The following is an 18,593-nucleotide window of genomic DNA, read 5'->3' on the forward strand; positions in this document are numbered from 1 at the left end:
CTGTCATAATATAAAAATTATTTTTTTAGTCTTGTTTTTGTTTGTAAAAATTACCCTTATCTATAGGAAGCAGATTTTAACATTTGAGAAGTTCTTTTAGATAAATTGAGAAGCGGTGAACAGCTTTGTTGTAATAACAACACCATGAGTGCTTATTATGTACCACATGTGAGAAATGATGACATAGATGGAGACACTACAATATTTGCTTTACACTTGAATCTTAAATGCTCTTAGAAGGTGTATCTCTATTTTGAGGAATTGAGGCTAAAAGAGGGTAAGAAGCTTGTCTAAGATCACAGATAAGTTGGTAGAGCCATCCCCATCCAAGCCAAGAAATGTAGATTATTTCTACTATTGGTTTTATTTTGTTCTGTCAGTTAAATATATTTATATTTAAGTATTCCTGAAGCTGTATACTTTATAAGAGCTATATTTTTGATATAGCTGTTAGGCCAGCTCTTGCAGCCTATGTATGCAACAGGTGTTTACAATTGTCTGCTGACCTGGGTTTTTTTAGTGAGTTTGGGGAAAGTGCATTCCTTTTTTTCATATTAGGACTTAAAATTTCTGCTCTGTGTCTCCTATAGCTTAACCAATCAGGATAAATAGCAATGACTTAAGAGGCTGACATTAATGCTAATTGTGAGTTAAAGTTTCATCTTTTCCAGAGGTCTTTGACTGCCACCAGCTAACTATGTAACCTTAGAGGAATCACTTAACCTTCTTGGGTTCATCATTTGCAAAATGAGAGTTGAATCAGATCTCTGAAGTACTATCCTGCTCTAAAATTCTGTAATTCTGTATTCTTTTAGCCAAGTTTCAAACATAAAATGATTACTAGCACAGTATCTGGACATAGTATACACTCAATACATTGTAGCTATTTTTAATAATTAGGGCATTTTCTCATGAAGAATGTTCAGCAATTTGATGATCTAGATAATAAAAGGATGGAAATCAACCAAGAAATTTTATTCTTTTTCCTTTGGTTATCACTGCCCTTGGCTACTTCTGCACAGCCCTGACCACTAGGGAAAACTTCAGTACCTGATGACCCACCTTTTGTCTCTTCATTTTGGACTCCTGTCATAATTGCCTTCTAGAAATTGGATTTGCCTTGTTTCTAGGTGATGATACATTAAAAAAAAAAAAAAGAAAGAAAGAAACGAGCAACTGATATTAAGAGGTCTGTGGTAAAATATCTAGATTAATTTTATAAATATTAAAAACACATTAGTGTTCTCAACAGGCTTGTGGGTGGCTGCTTTATATTAAAACCCTGTTCTGAAAAATTGTTAATAAGTGAGAATCAAGGGCCATGTGGATTGACTGGAGAGAAAGAAACTAGAAATAATGGACTTTATGCTTTTAGAATAATCAAGTGCAGAGTTTCTTTGCCATCATCTAGTCAGGCTTACTACCCACAGAAGAATTCCTTCTAAAACATCCAGCCTCCTCCATTAGAAAACCGCCACTGCTTCTCAGGGCAGCTCATCCAGTTGTTGAATTCCAGTCCTGTAGAAGCTCTTTCTCTGAACCTAAATCTGTTTCTGTATTTGTCTCCTTCATGTGACTGCCCATACATCTTCCATTTTAGCATTAAATTTCCTCCCAGTCTCCCAGCTCTCTTTTTCTTACTTCTCTGCTCTCATTCATACTCTGTCAGACTTCCCCTCCGCTTTTATTTTTCCTATTCTTGACCCTTCTTTACAATGTCTTCTTTACATCTTCCTCATTGCTTCTTCACAATGTAAATAGAAACAAAAGAAATAAATAGCAAAGTGACTTTATTCCTCTCCATGCTTTTACCAAAAATATTAACAGACCAACACATGGCATAATTTCATAGCCATGACCAGTAGGGAGAACTCCAGCGGCTGATGACTGTTCTTTGTACTCCTTTGGAGTCGTCCTGTATTATTAAAATATTTTGAAAATTACCCTTATCTTAAGACAAAAGCCGAAATATCCTTTTCACAAAGTATTATTGGTAAGTTTGTAGTGATTTCTAAATATATAATTAGGATTGACTTTTCTCAGTGTTTCTTCATTGCCCAGCCCCCTTGCTAGCTTTCATTGACTGAAACCAGCTCCTCATATCATCATCACTGATTTTGCAGAATTGATCTGTCCTTATACGACGTTTAGCATCTGTATGGAACATAAATTACTTTTTCAATCCATAAGTATTCCATAGCTCTTTCATTTTAACCATGCAGCATAACTTTAACCTAACTAGTTAATTGAAAGGACTGTGCTAAAATTTAGTCAATGTTCAGTCTGCTAATAAAAAATAGTTAAAATCTGCTAGAGAATATATTTTTGATAAATACATCAAATTTTATAAGTAAAACTGTAAATGTAGATTTGTTCTTTTACACATAGTGCATATTTCAGTAATTCCCTTTTGAATATGAGATTTTTATTCTTGGTTTTTAAGGAAACTTTAGCAAAATATTTTAGTTGCAAACTTTTATTTATTTGGCACTTTGATTTTCAAAACATGTTTTGACCCCAAATTATGATTTTGTCATTGCAGGCAAGAAGACAACAAGACCCTAGTCCTGGTTCCAATTTAGGTGGTGGTGATGACCTCAAACTTCGTTAATTAGTAACACAGCAGGTGTGCCCCCCAATCTTTACATATACATTGTTTCTAGTCGACAAAAATAATTGATTGGAAGACCAGAAACTGTGATAACTGGAGGTACTACAGTCTATTTCTCAACCTTAGGCAGTGACAGGACATCATAAACTGCCATGGTTTTGCACTATGATTATAATACCTGCATTTCTAATTTTGTATGCATGTAGCCAGTAATAATTTAAATTTTTTTTCTATTCAAGCTAACTTGTTGGCATTATTGTAGTGAGGTAAAACTATGTACTTACAAAACTCTTGTTTTCTCCCTCCATTTTAATTTAAAAGTTCATGTCATTTAAAAACAAGAAATTAAAATGTTTTTATCAGAGGGTTTTTTCCCCCTAATCAATCAGTTGCCTTTTTTTTTTGGTGGTAGTTTTAGATGTGTTGGTTATACAGCTTCATTCTAGCTAGGCATTCTTGGTTTTTTGTTTTGTTGCCTCCATTTCCTTTTGTTTTTATTGTCTATGGCATTTTAAAACTGCTGATACGTTTGCGTTACTTACAAGCTAAAAACCTAGTAGCATAGAGCTGTCTGCCACAGCCTTCTAACACAAAGTTTACAGTTGTTAAAGTTGCAGTATCCTTTTAAATGTTGATGATCAGCTCCTTTTCTTTCTTTTTTAAACATATAAATTTTTAATTGATATTAACTCTAATCTGCCCCAGATCTGTTTTCGATTCTGTTCTGTAATCATGAATTTGTCTGGAGATGTTCTCCATAGAAAATAATATTCTACTGAAATGCCTAAAGAAGTCACAGTCTGGCTTCTGTTTTATTCAGGGATTTTTTTTTTTAAGTCAATCAGAAAAGGGATACTGGAGCTTCTTCATGTATGTAACAGCATATTAAACTGGAGACAGTGATGAATCAGCTACAAAGGTAATATTGTATTAAAATCATGTTTAAGATAGCTGCTTTTATGTGTATTTTATAATGCATGCTTTTGTAAAAACAATTCTGGGTGATGGAAGATTAGTCTTAGAAAATGTTTATTGGTGCAGAGGATACATTTTCTTCCATTAATTATTCTGGGAAAAAATTCACAGGTTATATATATGGTATTTTCCAAAAGGACTATTAATAGAACCTTTTGAGATGAATTAGTATAAGAATATTTTTTAAATAGGCTCACTGTCAAATTGAATGCAACTTTTTTTTAATACAAAACTGGAAAAAAGTGCTAAATCCTTTGGCACCTCCTTACAATATTTTTCATGGTCACATTCATTAAATGTTACTACATTTCTGAATTTTTGCAAAAATGTATTTTATCATAATAGAATGGCATTATTTTAAAGAGTTCGAAAAACTGACGTGGTCAATTCAGAAAGTGAACTGAAGTCTGAATAAGGTCATTGCATTTAAAACATATATACTTGATTGATAAGGGAGGTGCGACTTTCATTGTATATAGGTCTTATAATTCATAAACATATCCTGTATCTCAGACTAAAAATGTTTGTTATATATTTGAAGTCATGCATGGTAAGGAGTGTGTTTAAATTGTTATAAACAATAATGCATCATAAAAGACCATGCTGATCTTGTATAACTAAGTACTATGAATGAATTTGGTTGTTATTTGGTGTTGTGCAGCTCACATGTTTACACACTCAGTGCCCTAGTTTCCCCTGAGGGAATCGCCTTTTAAGTGGTCCTTACAGTGGTGTTTTAAGGTTACTTTATCACAGAGCTCCTTGGTTTTTGACTTCTGCACTTAAATATTTTTTTAAATAACATGATGGTACATTTTCTCTATTGCTTCTAGCTAAGGGATTTTAGTCTACCAGTAACTAAGATCAAATGTCAGATGTTCATGTTGCCATCCTTCTGTAAATACTGAATTTTTTCTGTCATTTAGCACTGTGCTGCTTCCGTCTGTCTTAATGCTGGCATTAAGATCATGAGCCCTTTTTTTCCAATAATGCAGGCTTTGAAAACTACTTTTATTAAGTTATTGATGCAATTTGATATTTTTCCATAATCTATATTTAAACAGAATTACATCATTGCATCATCTTTTCTAAATTCATCTCCATTAAAACTTGCCTTAAGCTACCAGATTGCTTTTGCCACCATTAGCCATACTGTGTGTTTGTATGTTTAATTTACTTTCACAATAAACTTCTGTGTAGTGAAAACAGGATCTTGGCTCTTTATTAACATAATCCAACAGTTTCTGTTCTAGGATTTGTTATGACATGAAATTGATTTTGTTTTTGAACTGTCCCTTCATCCTGCTTTTTAACTTTAAAAAAACAACACTGGCATCTAGTGGTTATTTCTGCTAATTCTAAAGAATATATAAATATCACAGAATACTAATTTCCCAATGTATATTATGGTTTTCAAAAATTCTGGCTTGATTTACCCATCTTATGAGATGACTGTCAAGCAGTGACCTTGGAGGGGAGTAAGAATTCCAAAAATTACACATCCAAATTAGTACCTCTTTTCAGCTAGTCATTTTAGGAATATACACTTAATTTGATTGTGTTGGTGTTATATCATACATTTTTAGGACTTTCCTTGGCATTTTCCTACACCAAAAAATTAAGCCTTTTACTTTAGAAGCATGCCTTATGCTTGATCTATATGAAAAAATTTACTTATTCCCCAGCAGACTTAATGCAGATGACAAATACTTTTAAATGTTAAATTGGCACTATTAAGCAAAATTTCAAAAAACAAGATTCATATTCTGAGGGTTAATTTCAAAGTTTTTGAGGAGTAGCATCATGTTTTTAGTAAGTATATCACCTCTAGAAACAGGTACTTTGATATGCTTGTTTCGAGCTGCTTGGGAAAAGAAATATCTTACTTGATTTATGCTTCATTTGGCAGCGGGGAGCTTTTGCAAGCTATAAGCCATTGTTTGAATTTTTCATTGCTGCATAACACATTGCCCCAAAACTTAGCAGCTTACAACAATAAACATCACTTCACAGTTTCTGAGGGTCAGAAATCTGGAAGAAGCTAAGTTCAATGGTCTGGTCCAAAGTCTCTCCTGAGGTTAGAGTTAAGTTGTCAGACTGAGCTTATAGTCATCTCAAGGATCCCCTTCCAAGCTCACTCATGTGGTCATTGACTAGCCTCAGTTTCTCAGAGATCATCGGATGAAAGCCCTTAATACCTTGCTAGGTGTGAAGATGGAGACCTTCAGTTTTTTGCCACATGGGCGTCTTCGTAGTGCAACCCCTAGCTTGGCTTCTGGCTTCCTCCAGAGTAAGTGTTCCAAGAAAGAGTGCATGCCCAAGATGAAAGCCAATCTTTTTAATAACCTAATCTTAGGTTGCCATATTCTCTATGTTAGAAATGAGTCACTGGGTCAGGCCCATGCTCACAAGGGAGGCATTAAGTTTTATCTCTTGAAGGGTGGGATGTCAGCAGTTAGTGGATGCATTTTTAAAACCATAACAGCCATACTGCCATATATGTATATACACACACACACATATATATATGTGTGTGTGTTTATACACAAAGACATACACGAATATTTACAAGACAACATTGGTGTTTTGATCTTCCAGACATTCTTTAAAGGTAAGATTTCAGTCTTTTGCAGGCAGATTTCAAGGCATGGTTCCCCCTAGATAGTATCTATTTCCTTTCTTGCATCACAATCTCATATACATATATAGCTTTTCAAAAATGTTTCAAGACTAGAAAATTACTATTGTGGGTAGGATTATGGCTGGAAGTGGCAGTTTGGTTTATAAAGTACTCAAACAGGTAAGTAAGTCACTGTATTCAACTCAACTTCTGATTAGAATAATGTAAGCAACTTAGAGTTAAGGTTTTTATTGACCTTATTCAGGTTTCAGAGACTGGGAAATATGAGTAGATAAGATATGGAGGGAAATTTTTGATTAGAAAAGATAATCTATATCCATGATAATCCAATATGGTAGGAACCAGCCACATGTGGCTGTTGAGCATTTGAAATGTGGCTAGTACAACCAAGAAACTGAATTTTATTTTTTAAATTTAAATTTTAGAAGTCAGGCAATGTTAGATATTTTTCTGTTAAAACGTTGTTTTGGGAAGACTGTTTCACCTCAGCCTTTGAAAATTTAGTGTCTGAGTTCAGATGCACTTCTAGTGTAAAATACTCACCAGATAGCAAAGCTCTTATTACCCCCCAAAAAAGAATGTAGGATATTTCACTAATTTTTTATTTTGATTGCATATATTTTTATATGCCAAGTTATATTGATACTTGATATATTGGGTTAAATAAAACTAATTTTATCTTTTTCCTTTTTAATGTGGCTACTAGAAATTTTTTAATTGCACGTGTTGGCTCACATCGATATTAAGATTTTAAGTGGGCAAAGGACATATACAGCCAAAAGAAAAAAGTTTAAAAAAATATTGAGGCTTACTGTTTTAAAAGATTAAAGTATGATTATTTTACCCCTCAGATCGTATAGAGAAAAAAGCGTATATTCAGTGCCCAAAATAGACATGGTCTAGTACAGTCTAGCTCAAAAACTGACCAAAAGCAGTAATAACATTTAAGTTATTGGAAATTCTTCCTGTTACAGAGTACATCTAACCTTGTCTGTGTGGGTGGTCAGAAGAGACATTTGAGCTGAAATCTCAAAGGATGGCAGCAAAGAGAAAGTGACAAAAATATTACAGGCAGTCAGGCCAAGATCATGGCAACTTTGAGAAACTAAGAGCAGTTGATTATGATGAACGTGAAATGGAGTAGTTAGATTAAATCTGAAAGGGTTCACAGAGGCCAGGGTGAGGGTCACATGCAATGCTGGGTGGGCTTTTCCAGCCATGTTAAAACGTTTGAACCGTTCCCAAGGGCAAATATGGGTTGTGAGTTTGAGGGAATTGGTGCTTGATAAAGCTCATTTTGGTTGATTGGAGGGAGCAAGACTGGAAACAAAAGCAGTCCCACTGATCATATGGTCACCCAGTAGAGAGATTAATGGTAGTTTAGTGGGCATGGAGATATTTCAAACTTGAGAAGAAAGTACAAGAGACGTAATTGACAATTTTTTGTTTTACTTGCCAGGATAGGCTAGTTACGTTGCCTTAAGACCCCAAAACTTTATTGGCCTAAAGACTTACTTTTTTTCTCTCTCTTTTATTAGCATTTATTTGATGCTAAATTTACTCCTGGGCCATATATTTTTGTCTTTTTCAGTTTCTTCTGGGATATCTTTCTTCTGCACAACCTCCTCTTCTGGTTTAGGAACAATTTGCTCTTTTTCAGTAAGGATCATCTCAATGTGGTGGGGAGAGCTCATGTAGGGATTAATCTGGCCATGAGCTCTTTAAGTTCACATCTTGAGAGCTTTGTTCACCTGGATGCGCTCAATGATCAGAGAGTCTGCATATAAACCCTTAAGTTCAGCATTAGTCTGCATTTTTAAGCATGCGCAGTAAGAATTCAGCACTCCTTTTAGGCCACCAACCCTGTGTCCAGCCCCATTGTTTGGCTGGGCACACCTACCAACTCCACCATTGTAACGACAGAATGATACACATTGCTTCTGTAAAGTGACATCCTTCAGATACTTGATGGCTTTTCAGATATGTATACTCTTGATAGCCTGGGCAGTTTCACGAGTGTTCTTAAAGTGAACACGAAGATTTGAACCTCTTGAATTGCATGATTTTGTGGGGTTTTCTGGGTCAAGTTGATAGCGAACCATTTTTGGAGATCACTTCAGGCCACTTACGGGAAGAAAGCAAAGACTTATCTTTTATTTGCTGAATATCATCAGTATTGACATAGAGCAGTCGCTGGAACATTGCCAGATATGTGATACAGCCTTAAGAAGATAGTGTAATGAAAAGGCACCGGCTTTTAAAACTCACCTGAAATTGACACATGTAACTTCTGTTTACATTTCATTGGACCTAACAAATCACAGGGCCATATCCAAATTCACCTGGGCGGGGAATTGCAATCATACCTTTTGCCCAAGTAAGAGTCAAAATATTTGCGGATAGCTCTAATGACTATCACAGGCCACTCTTGATTATTAAATATTTAATTTTACTTCTCTCAAAATACACCTACCATAGAGACAACCACAAAGTCTCATCTGGTCAGGCATTGAGCTAAAACTCTATGATATGTGGTTATCTGTTCTCTACACAGTCAGTATACAGTGGTGAAGTAGGGACAGGAAAACTGCAGGAAACACTTCCATTCAGAAAGGGGAAGAATAAAGTCTGGCCTTATAAAAATTATGGAATGTCATTGGGGAGAATTTGAGGGCCCTCTACCCTGAGAGAGGGGAGTGTTCTTTGAAAGGCCGATTGGGAGAGGCTCCCCAGTTCACTGTTTTCCATGACCCTTGGCCCCATCCCTGATTTGCTGGATGCAGTAAACTTTTATTTCTGCTTTCAAATGGAAAATTTTTTTTTTTTTTTTACCTTGAGAAATGCAACCAATAGTAACCCTGGTACTAAAATTCTGTTTTCCAAGCTCTTCACCTAGGGCTTCAAATTTAGTATATTTCCTGCCCTCTAAGTTATATATGACAGTTTTAACACAGATACTGGTATTCTTCCAGCCTCCAATGTCAGTTCCCCCAGTCACTTTCTTGTTTGAATGACACCACCATCCATATAGCTACCCAAACTGTGGAAAACTGTGTTTTTATTTTTGACTCCTTTTCTCCCTCATCTACATCCAGTTTGTAGATCCTGTCAATGGATTCCATCAATTCCCTGTCACTATTAGATTTTTAAAAAATTCGTTATATACAAAATCAGACACTCCTATAAGTGCAGTCCTCCTAACACATCTTTGAGGTATGGTTGTTGTAGCCGTCAGCCCCTGAAAGACACACGGACCACCAGAAATCAGTGAGTTATAGGAATCACACTACTCAGCTGGGTCTGCCAGGGGTACGCAGACTCCAAATTAAGCAACCCTGAAAGGTAGAGGTACAGAGTTTTTAAGCCCTAAATCCCATTCCTCATTCTGTCTGAACATAAAGGTCTATTTTTCTCCTATTCACTACCTGTCAACCTATAGGTCAGGGTGCGCAAGCGGGGAGTACAGAAGCAGAAAGTTTGTTATCAGAATGTTATGTTCCTATGATCAAAAGCCTTTTGTTCCCATGGTGATAGTCAAACAGTAATTTCCTACAAGTAATAAATCTCAAGTAGTCATTTTTCAGCCACCACATGGTTATTTTACAAATGAGGAAACAAAGGCATGGAGAAGTTAAGCCACTTGCCCAAGGCACAAAACTATTAAATGGCAGAACTAGGATTTAAATTCCTATGCTTATATGCTTAACCACTGTACTCTCACCTGAGCCTGTCCTTGCATGTTTGGCTTGAACTGCCACAAATAGTACCCATGCTTCTTGAATATACTTAGCAGTCCACCAGCAGTCAGTTCAATTTTTCTAAACATCCTCACCCTCAGTTGGGAGCAATGGAAGTTGCTGACATTCTCCCAAGTTGTCTTATTCCCCTGAGGCACCTCTTGCTTCCACTCTGTGTACCAACCTCTAGGATATGGCCTCCTCCCAGACCACCATCCCAAAGCTGTCACTCCCACTCCTGACAAAAACCTAAGTGGATCACACTTAAGTCAAAGGTTTGGGAATAGCATAATTAGCAAAGATAGCCATTTGTTGTTGACTGACATTGTTCACAGAAACCAATCTGCCTATTATCCCAACAGGAAATTTCTTAGGGGCCTCCCCAACCTTGTTCTTTCTGTTTCTTAGGTTTTCCAAACTAAAAATCCTTTTCACATCATTATCCAGTGTGTGGCCTTCTCTTTAATTTTTTCTTTCCTCTCTCATACCCCACTCAGCTTGCCCCACCCCTCTTCGTCCACCAGAAATAAGTCCCTCCAAGTGTTTTTTGTTTGTTGGTTTGTTTATTATGCCTACGGCACCTGGTCTTCCTAGTGGTCTCCCACCCAAGTACTAACCAGGCCTGACTCTGCTTAGCTTCTGAGATCAGACGGGATCAGGTTTGTTCAGGGTGGTATGGCCATAGACTCAAGTGTTTTTTAATAGAAGAACCATTCCTAGTCTGGTTGGATCTGAGTACATTTAAATTGACTAAAAAGAATACTCCTCAACAACCTTAGAAGTTTTTTTTCCAGATCTCCTTCCCACACCATCTAGGCCAGCTGCTCAACTAACTTTTCCTAAAGGTATCTTTAATGCTTGTCATGCATGGTAAAAGGTGAATGTTCCCTGATCCCTGTCCCCTGTCCCTTTCTGGTATTAGGTATTGTTGATAAATTTTTGTCTTATCTTTCTCCCTTTTTGGTATGGCCAATGTTTCTTTTATTTCTGTTTTTACATAAAAAGGGATCATACTGATACAGGACATCACTTTTAAAATTCTTAATCTTTTAGCAGGAAATGAAAAGGGACATCTTTTGCAGGGTTCTTAATCTTTTTAGAAAACCTTCCCTCTTTTTGCTTCCCTCTTTTCTTTAGGAAAATTCCCTATCTGGTGACTCAGATCCTCTGGCCATAGATAAGGGTCATAGGCCCATTGTTAGCAGAAATAATGTTAGGCCAGACAGGGCCCTTAGAGTCTGAAAGGGGAGGGGACTTTAGGCCAAAGGTCTTTTTTCACTCTTTACAAAATATATTAACCAGGCCTGTTTCCCTTTACTTGCTTAATAGGCAAATCGATAATAAAAATTAATAGATGTATGATTTAAATAACAAGTTTGTATGTTCTTTTCCTTGTCTAGGGACTGAGGCGGCACTACAGCAGGAAACCCAAGACCCCACCCTGACTGAGGCAGAAAGGGAGAGAGCTCCAGGAAACCCCAGCAGGCAGGGACAACGACCCTTCTTAGCAGGAAGCGGATACGGAAAAAGTGACCTCCTGTTCCTCAGCATCCATACTAATAATAAGGGGGTTCATGGCTCTTAGAAAAGAGTTAGGAAAGTTAGGGGCTTTCCTTCCAGTCTGCCTGCAAAGACACTAAGGTCATCCCATCCTATAGAAAGGGTCCGCCCTAATCCGCCCACAATTAAACAAGCCAGAAGGCATTTTTAAGCTAAAAGTAACTCATACAAAGAAACAAGTAAACAGAGAATTAGGCACCAGTTTAAGCCAGTCAGTCGCACCTGCACAATGAAGACCCCAACAACCTTCAACTCACCTGAGCCTCATTATACCATTATAATGTGATGCGTATGCCAGAAGTTCATTAATATCATTATAACACTGAATTCTGGGAACGAACATGCACAGAAAGCAAATGATGAATCGCTGAGTCCTGTCAATCTTAGTTGTCAATCAAGGAAGCCCACCCCTCTAAGAAAAGTAACCACTCACAGCAAATAGGGATAAAAACCTCAAAGGCTTTGTCACCAGGCCTTTTGAGCCACGCTTCTTTTGCACAGGTCTGCTTCCACATCTGGAAGTGTACTTTCCCTTCTAATAAAGCTTTTCTGCTGTATTTCGGTGTCTTGCTCAATTCTTTGTTCGAGACATCAAGAACCTGGACAACATGCCGGGAGAGCATCCCCACTCTCTGGTAACAATACTATACAATTTTACACCAGGCTTTTTTCCCTTAGAGCTCTTTCCATGCCAGCATATAGGGATATACTTTATTTTTAAAACATCCTAATATATATATATCAGAGTTTAATTAGTTTTAGTTGTTCTGGCATACAATGCTGCAATGGACATCCTTCTTCATGTTTCCTTTAATTCCAGCAGCAGTGACTTCAAGTTTTGATAGAGCCTCCCAAGTTACATTCCTACTAAGCCAGTTTGAGAATTTAGTATGTCACTCTCTTCCCTCCTAAATACCTTCAAGGGGCAATGCAAAAGAACTTGGGTTCTACCACCTAGAGCCATGAGGACTCATTAACCATTCTGAGCCTCATCTTTTTCTCCTGTAAAGTGTGGTATATAATCTCATGTCTCAGGGTTTGTGAGAATCCAGAGACTGCTTCCATGAAGGTTTGGCTCCAGAAGAGGCCTGGTTGCCTCTTAGTTTAGAGTGCCCCAGGGCGCAAGCCAAATGACTTGCAGATGAGGAAACTAAGGCACAAAGAGCACCAGAGGGGTTTGGTCAAGACCACACAGCATTGGCAGCAAAGCTAGCTCTGGCTTGAGTCTGAGCTGCTGCCAGCAACCTCTGGGGCCCTTTGGCGCGGGCTGGGGGGGGACTGCACACATCTGGATGTGGTCAGCTCAGAGGCCCAAATCACCCCTCAGTTCTACCTATTCCTCTCCCCCAACTCTCTCCGCAACAACACAAGAACTTGAGCACACTCCTCACTCTCTTTGAGTTCGACCCAAAATTCTAGCGGCAGCTTGGGCGGGGGAGTCATTTCTGAACAACTAGAGGCAGCTGCAGCCTGAGTCAGTTTCGACCCCAACTGAAGGTGAGAGGACGCCTGCGGGCCTTGGGGCTCTGGGACTCCACGTCCTTCCGCCCTGCTGGGCCTCAGACAGTGCACCCTCAGAACTCGCCTTTTGGCCCCAGTGAATGTGACTGGGACGTGCGTGTAGACAGCAGACGAGGTTTGTACAATCATGTCGCGTGTGTGTTCTGTGGAGTACACATCCTGGTGTAGACATGTGAAACGTGTACAGTGCGGTGTTCAGATGTGGAAGTTCACAGAGGATATGGTTCCTCGTTCCAGGCCTTCCTCGGCCTTCCCCAGACGATTATCACAGCCATCTGATCCAGAGTTGGCGCGTGCGCGACTCCGCCTCAGGCTCCTCCCCCGCAATTGAAATCCCGCCTTCGCCCCGCCCTCGCCACACTTTACGGCCGGGCACGCCACTTTTGCTGCAGATACCCTTGCTGCTGCCGCTGCTCTTGTTGCCGCGGCCGCTGCTGGTGAGGTGAGGTGAGGTGAGATGTGGTGTGGTGTGGTGTGGTGTCGTGTCGTGTGGTGTGGTGTTGTGTTGGGCCGGTGCCGCCGGCGACCGGGGAGGAGGTGGAAATAGGGCCGCTGCGGGACGGCTGGGACGGCGGGTCACCTGCTGCTTTGTCTTCTCAGCTCCGGTCCTGTCTGCGCTGCCGCAGGGAGGCCGCCCTGGCCCGGCGAGCCGAACCAATGCTGGATCTGGAGGTGGTTCCCGAGCGCTCTCTGGGGAACGAGCAATGGGAATTCACTCTGGGTAAGTGTGGGTGTCGGGTCCTCCTTCGGGACCCTATTTTCTGGTCTTTCTCTCCATACCCTTCCCATCTCTGGTCTCTGGCCTTTTTCTCCCCTGCGCCTGTCTCCTCGCCTCTTCCGTCCTCTTGGCTCTTTGGCTCCAGTCACTAGATACCTGCTCCGACACGCACGACCCTCCAGTGTGTCGCTCTGGTGGGTCCCGATGCCCTCGCCTCAGGCCTCAACAGGGCCCCTCCCCGGGCAGTGGTACTGTAGTAATAATAATAACAACAATTACCGACACTCCCCAAATACTCGAGGCCAAGCCCTGCTCTCTGGTGCGTAATTATTTCAAGGTGTCCTCCTTGGGGTCTGAGGGTCGATACTATTGTTCTCATTCGCATGTACAGACGAAATAGCTAAGAAGTGACTGATCCCTTAAATTCCACAGCTGGCTGTCTCCCTTTGCTTTTCTGGGTGTGGATGTTGCCCCTTCGGAAGGGGAACCTAGGCTCTGATCCCCCAATCATTACATGTTGGAGATCTGGTCAAAGGAGTTGAGAGTTTTGTGTGTTAAAGGAACTTCTGACTTGTTTCCTTCTCGTTTTTATTGTGTAGATGTGTGGTGTAATCCTAAACCCAAACCTTAGCTGAGAATGAAATAGGAGTTCAGGGAAAGTAGCATTTAGTTTGTAGAAAATGGGCAGTTTGGTTCAGTTTTTCCCCATCCCCAACGTCACTACCTTTATATGTACAAATATTTGCATTCAGTAACTCTAGTGTTTGTTTACTTTGATGTTCTAGCACTAGGAAAAGGGGGTAGGGAGCAGGTGTTGGTGCTGTTTGTGCAGGCCTGAACTTTTGTCACACTAATTTGGGCTACTGGACTGAGTCAGCTGCTCCATTGAGCTATAACTTATCCTTGAATCTGGAAGACTCATATCTATGGAGACAGGATAGGTGAGAAACTGGGCGGAACAGATTGCTGGTAGGGCCCTGCTGGTGCTCAGTTTTCTCCATGAATTGAACTATAAGCTTCCTGGGTTGTAGGAGCCAGTTTTATTGCGAGGTCTTAGCCAAATTCTCTCATAACTTATACCACTCCTGTAAGAGCACTTCCCAAAATTTTAGGTGGTATGAAATACCCCAGCCTCTTGTGAAGCATCAAGAGCTTGTTTGGGAGGCTAGTTGATATCTTTGCCTCCAGACCTATTCATTGGGCTGATGCTGTTTGGCTTCTAGTTAGGAAAGAACCTCCCTACCCACAGCTTCTCCTCACTCCAGGACTTAACAGGCAGAGTGAGAACCACAGCCATAGCTTCAAATTGTGCTTGGTGTTGCAACTAAATTGTGGATCTCAGTGGTAGAGATTCTGTTGGCCAAAAGTGGTGATAAGGATGTCATTTGAGACCACGATTTCCAAAAAGCAAGGTGGGAGAGCAAGGCTTCTCTCAACTATTGTTTTGATACCTTAACCCCCACTCCTAACTTTTTCCAGTTTCCAGAAGTCAGGAGTATGGTTAGTTCTTTCAAATTGTCTAAATAACAACCAAAAACAGTGAAAATAACATTTCTGTTCATTGGGTCCAGAATTGAACTTTGGGGGAAATCTCATAAAGGGGGCCTGAGCCTTGATAATTCCTTTGTGGGTCTTAAAAATTCACACTTTAAAATTGTGCTTGTTTGAAAAATGGTGGTCATTTAACTTCCCCAGCCTGGAAAAAAAAAAGAGTCATTTTTCCCTCTTAATCTCCTCAGCCCTCAACACACCTAAACAGCAGTTGGGGGTAATAGGTGGGGATAGATCCAAGAACTAGGTCTGTGCTTTAGAATTTCATTCCCAGGCTAGAGAAGCAGCCAGTACTTAATTCAAGTCTCCACAACCCTGTAATCTCCATTTGTCAGGTGAGGAATAGGCTCAGAAAAGTAGAGATGATAAAAAGTAACTGGACAGGAATTTCTTGCTTCCCACTGCTCTGCCCTTCTGAGGATGGGCTCAGCTTTATCGCCAGGTTTCTTTTTGGAATCTGTGCAAATGCAGATGTATCTAGCCCTTGCCATCATCCTCCTGGCATCATAATGAGGAACTGCATTCAACTTCTTGGCTGCCTTCCTGACCTATGTTTGATGTTGGGGGATTAGGGAAATGCCAGCAACACAGGGACAAGAAAACCTAGGCCAGGGGAATCTCTAAGAATGCCACTGATGGCTCGATCAGTGGTGGAGTAGAGACAGTGCAAATTTGAAATGTTTTAGTGTGGAGGCATGTCTCTGAATTTGTTTTTGAAATTAGTGTTGAAAATGCCTCAAGTGGATAGATTTAAGGGTCACTGGAGAATAGCCTTCTTCGAGATCACCTTGTTCCAGAGAGACTGAAGGCTCACTTAGTTGAAGGCAGCATGTACTTATGTGGACTGTGCTTACAAACATTGAAAGTTGAGTAAGAAATGGTCATATATGTCCTGAAGAGCTTAGTCTAGTAGGAAGAAAGGATTACAGAAATGATTCATTTTATGATATTGAGGGCAGAGGTTATATAGGGTGCTATGGAATGCGAAAAGGGACTTGACCTGACCTGGGGAGTTCAGAGAGAGTCAGAAACTAGGTGGTTGGTTGAATGAATGAGAGATGGGCAAAAGAAAATACTGCCAGTCATAGAGATGTGGAAAGTTAAAGGAAAGCAGGAGAGGGTGATATTGACAAGAGGATGTGAGTTCTCAGAAAAGAAGGATGGTCACCAGGGTCTGTGGCACAGGACCTACGTGTTCTACCTAATTGCCTTCATAGCTCAGCAGATATATATGAGCACCTACTATTGTGCCAAGCAGTAATACAGCCTAGGGGTACAGCATTAAGACAGCCATGTGTCTATCCTTAAGGAAGTATAGATGAGGCACTACAGGAAGATAAATGGGATGGGAGGCTTCATTAGATAAAGTAGTCAGGGAAGTGAGGTGTAAACCTAGACCTGGAGAATAAGAAGGAACAAGATATCTGAAGAACATTCCAGCACTGAAGAACTAGTGCAAAGGCCTAAGGTGGGAAAGATCTGTGCTAGGAACAAAGTGAGGCATGGTGAGCAGTGAAAAGAAAGGTAGAGGTGGGTAGAATATTCAGAGCCCTTAGGTGATGGTAAGTTGTTTGGGTGTTTTCCTCATAATGGGAAGCCAGCCATTGGAGGCTTATAAGTAAGCAAATGATGAGATCTGTAAAACATAGGATTTGTACAGTTTAGAAGGCTGACCATAGACTCCACCTGCTTTTGGGGGTTATGTATCTTATTAGGTCTGAGATAGTGCTCTAGTGTCTTTGCCATACATATGATTGGTTCCCTTTAAAGGCCTTTTGTAGCCTTCCTTTACCAGCAGCCTTGTGACAACTGGTCATTTGGCTGCTTTATCTCCTTCAGGTGATTTCTCCCTGATGACTCAGGATGCAAAGAATCCAAGACCAGGAATTTTATGTGATTAGAAGGAAAAGAACTTTCCCTCAAGAAACTGGTTTATACCACATGGGTCAGAGAAACCATGTGCTCTTCTCTTTCTCGGCCCCTAACCAAGCTTATATGTCTTCTCCACATAGGTAGACGTTTGTCTGTTCCCTCTGAGAGAGACAGCATGGATGCTTTCCTACTTGTTCATATTCTCAACAAACATTTATTAAGCCTCTACTATGTGCTAGGCCCTATGCTATAGAATGCTGAAAAGTACCTTGTTTAAAGTCTGTTCCCTCCAACTTTCTTCCAATTGTAGAATGGATTATTGAATGAAGGCAGGATCGGATCATTGTTTAAATGTAAATGGGCCATGTGTTTTTAACCTAATTTTTTGTGTGTAAGCTCTTTTCTGCACATCTTTCCTTGAATCAGAGGTAAATTGATCTTGAACGTGAGTCACTGTATTGCCCCAGTGTCACATGGTGGTCCGTCTTTCTCCCTTTCTCTTATTACCTACCCCTATAATCCTTTAGTCCCACTGAATATTTATTCAGTACCCACTATGTGGTCAGCCCTGTGCTGGGTGCTGGGGATCTAGAGAGGTGAATAACAGACATATTGTCCTTGTACTCAAAGTTGTGAGTCTTTGTTTTTAGATTGTCTGGGACTTTGTTTTAAATTGTCTCTCTGTGTTTCTTGTTTAAAATCTAATGGACTCTGAAACATACTCTTTGCTATTCCCTGTGAATCCTTGAAATCTTTGAAATGCCGTTAGGATTTGGATTTCTTAAACTGGAGGCATATATAAATCTATTTGTAATGGGCCATGAGTTCAAAAATCAAGTGTTAAGATTTAGAGGATATTTGTGAGTAGATAAGTAAGGATCCAGTGAAAATCTTTAGTAAAAGAAGTTGATTCTGGTAGATGTGGGATTTGTAACTTTTTTGTCGAGCCCTTACAAGTGATGTGTTCCTACAGACTCTCATTTGAGAGATGAGGAGACAGATGCCACAAAGGAAGACAGGAAGGAATTGCCCTAAAATATATATAATCCATGACAGAAGAGAACCAGAACCTTGGTGTCCAGAGTCATGGAGTCAGTTCTTTTCTCACTCTGTTTCTTGGTTCATGCTACCTTTTCCTTTTCCACACCCTTTGTCTGCTTGGGATTAGTACAGAAGTCCCCATTTCCAGGAGCCTTTTTGTATATCATCACTCCCTATGCAATCCAGCTGTTCCCTTAATGCTTGCTGCTTATTAAACTTTTATTTACTCACATATCTGTAGACCTTAGTGGCCCCCCACTCCCAGCCCAGGCTTTACTGCAGGGACTAATGCTTAAACACAGTGGTAGATGTCAGTAAATGGATAACCCAAGTAACCACACAGGGGTCCTTGCTTTATTTCAGGAA

The 18,593-nt window shown here is 39.9% G+C and overlaps 2 protein-coding genes and 1 pseudogene across 2 annotated transcripts in view; 2 read left to right on the top strand and 1 right to left on the bottom strand.

The window, feature by feature from the left end:
- The window catches only part of CBFB (core-binding factor subunit beta), a 59,517-nt gene extending 56,541 nt beyond the window's left edge, over nucleotides 1-2,976 (top strand). The window contains exon 8 of the mRNA XM_015587759.2: nucleotides 2,543-2,976. Within this exon, the coding sequence (XP_015443245.2) occupies nucleotides 2,543-2,565 (23 nt within the window). The 3' untranslated portion in view covers nucleotides 2,566-2,976. The remainder of the gene's footprint in view (nucleotides 1-2,542) is intronic.
- A 7,557-nt stretch (nucleotides 2,977-10,533) lies between these two features.
- Nucleotides 10,534-10,651, bottom strand: LOC112478270 (annotated as a pseudogene).
- A 2,731-nt stretch (nucleotides 10,652-13,382) lies between these two features.
- Nucleotides 13,383-18,593, top strand: part of CUNH16orf70 (chromosome unknown C16orf70 homolog) — a 24,740-nt gene continuing 19,529 nt past the window's right edge. Inside the window, exons 1-2 of the mRNA XM_015587780.2 lie at nucleotides 13,383-13,497; nucleotides 13,646-13,783. Of these exons, the coding sequence (XP_015443266.1) occupies nucleotides 13,703-13,783 (81 nt within the window). The 5' untranslated portion in view covers nucleotides 13,383-13,497; nucleotides 13,646-13,702. The remainder of the gene's footprint in view (nucleotides 13,498-13,645; nucleotides 13,784-18,593) is intronic.

Source organism: Pteropus alecto, unplaced genomic scaffold (genome assembly GCF_000325575.1).
Source record: "Pteropus alecto unplaced genomic scaffold, ASM32557v1 scaffold42, whole genome shotgun sequence".
Classification (NCBI taxonomy): domain Eukaryota; kingdom Metazoa; phylum Chordata; class Mammalia; order Chiroptera; family Pteropodidae; genus Pteropus; species Pteropus alecto.